This window comes from Atta cephalotes (genome assembly GCF_000143395.1).
Source record: "Atta cephalotes unplaced genomic scaffold scaffold00097, whole genome shotgun sequence".
Taxonomy (NCBI): domain Eukaryota; kingdom Metazoa; phylum Arthropoda; class Insecta; order Hymenoptera; family Formicidae; genus Atta; species Atta cephalotes.
Window position 1 is genome coordinate 406,010 of NW_012130161.1, and position 2,506 is coordinate 408,515.

Consider the following 2,506-nt stretch of genomic DNA (forward strand, 5'->3'; position numbering starts at 1 on the left):
TTATTATATATATATATATAGATATATATTTTTTTTTTTTTTTTTTTTAATTGTGGGAGGTCTAGCTTGCCATTAGTCTGTGCGCGCGTGCGTGCGTGTATACTCCCCATTTTTTCCTGCTACGGTTGGAGCAACAAAATTTGCAGAACAATAAATTAGCAACAAGATTTACACTACATTTTTTATCGTGTTTCAACTCAATTTATGATGAAAACGGAGAGAATGGTTCAAGTTAATAGGAGTTAATTTATATTTGTATCTAATAAATCTTCAATAATTTTTTATATTAATTTTTTTTAATATATGCTTGTCTTTAGAAAATTAGAATAGTACATTTACACAAACGCAAATTTTATTAAAAATTTTTAATAAACTTTTTAAATATTAATATGTCATCATTAAGACTACATTCCAATATTCACTGCCAATAAAAATTTATATTTCACGTACATATAAAACATATACGTCACAAGAGATATATAGGATGTCCCATCACGACGATAAATATTTTTAAGACAGATTTTTTTGTAAAATTTTAATACGAAAAATCTAATATGAAAATATCGATGTTTGATAGTTTTCAAATGAGAAGTATTTAAAAATTACCATGAATGAGCCAGAATTGCGATCAGGGATATCAGTGTGAAAATGTTGAATTTATTGATGTTGTTATTGTATTCAAAAACATGAAATTCAAGGAAACACCTCCACACTGACCTATACTCGAGCGCGCGAAATTTAATCCCGTCATTCATAATTTTTAAATTCTTCTCATTTGAAAACTATCGTTACCTCATTTTGATACTAAACTTTTCATCTTAAAATATCACAAAGGATCTTTAAAATATTTATCGTCAACGATGGGACACTCTGTGTAATAATAATCTTTTTAATTCTTGCAATGCATTATTGTAGGACTTCGGATAAATGGTCATTCGAAACATCGCTCTGGTCATGGATATGAAACTGCTTCCATCTTAAGTTCAGATCTAGAAACGACAACATTTTTAGAATCCGATGACGATGCTAGTAGTCGTATCACGTCAACAACAGGTCGACATACCAATATGAGTAGTACGGTCGACAGGGGTACACTTGGTAAGAGAAATGTTATTCGAGAGGATATTTTTTTCAAAGGAAAAAAAATGGAATTTTATGATAGAATAATACCACAGACGAATCTTTTATCTTATCATGGCATATATCATATGTATAAATTTTTCTGTTATAGATCGACGTCGACCGCAAAGAAAACGGCGACACAGATTACCACCTATGTCTCGAACATCATCATTTAGTAGTATTACTGACAGTACAATGTCTTTAAATATTATAACTGTTTCATTAAATATGGATACTGTTAATTTTCTTGGTATTAGTATTGTCGGTCAAAGCAACAAAGGTGGAGACGGTGGAATATATGTCGGTTCAATAATGAAAGGGTTAGTATATCGTATACATATATATGTATATGCGCGTGTGTTGTATATTTGTATTCTTCTTCAGTTACATTAGCAAGTATACGTATCTTTATCAGTTTTTGCACAAAGATTTTTGTTCTTTCGGCCCATTAACAATTTTAGCAGAATGTAGGTCTTTCTTAAACTATATACAATGTGTTGTAATAATGTTGTACCGTTTATTATACTGTGACTTGCTCGAAATAGGGGAGCGGTTGCTTTAGATGGTCGAATAGAACCTGGTGACATGATTCTTCAAGTCAATGATATTAATTTTGAAAATATGTCCAACGACGAAGCAGTAAGAGTATTGCGTGAAGTAGTGCAAAAACCAGGGTAAGATAGTTTTATAAAATATAATAACATTGTTCATTAGCAAAACTGACGCACTTAATGCTTTAGTCTTTAAAGTCGTTGTACACAAATCAACGTTAAAAATGTATGTTTAATAAAAATATAAAAGCGAGTTAAACATTGAAATCTTCAATATATTTCATTGTCCTATTTAAATAAATTAAATAAATTTTAATAAAATATACATTGGGCATCTTATCAATTGAGATTGAGAGTCTTACTGTTACATTCAGATTAAATTAGTTATAAAACGGCTTTAACGGCTGTGCCGTTAACTGAGGATGCACTAATTCTATCAATGAAAAACGCTGTAAGACTTATTATATAATAAAGTAAAATTATATTGCTATATCTTATTTCTTTTTTAGACCAATAAAACTCGTCGTTGCAAAATGTTGGGATCCAAATCCAAAAGGTTATTTTACGATACCACGTACAGAACCGGTACGTCCTATAGATCCTGGTGCGTGGGTAGCGCACACGGCTGCTATAAGAGGCGAAGGTTTTCCGCCTCGTCCACCAAGTGCCACAACATTAACTTCAACTTCGAGCAGTCTTGCGAGTACATTGCCAGATACTGAACGTAAGTTACAATACAATGAGAAATTCAATAGATATATCAAATTAATTAATAGTAAATTTTTGTCGAGAGAGAGAGAGAGAGAGAGAGAGAGAGAGAGAGAGAGAGAGAG

The 2,506-nt window shown here is 31.3% G+C and overlaps 1 protein-coding gene across 1 annotated transcript in view; it reads left to right on the forward strand.

Annotated features, from left to right (window-relative positions):
• Nucleotides 1–2,506, forward strand: part of LOC105624974 (segment polarity protein dishevelled homolog DVL-2) — a 13,148-nt gene that overhangs the window by 1,677 nt on the left and 8,965 nt on the right. Inside the window, exons 3-7 of the mRNA XM_012206317.1 lie at nucleotides 318–345; nucleotides 916–1,098; nucleotides 1,232–1,442; nucleotides 1,668–1,796; nucleotides 2,183–2,448. Of these exons, the coding sequence (XP_012061707.1) occupies nucleotides 318–345; nucleotides 916–1,098; nucleotides 1,232–1,442; nucleotides 1,668–1,796; nucleotides 2,183–2,448 (817 nt within the window). The remainder of the gene's footprint in view (nucleotides 1–317; nucleotides 346–915; nucleotides 1,099–1,231; nucleotides 1,443–1,667; nucleotides 1,797–2,182; nucleotides 2,449–2,506) is intronic.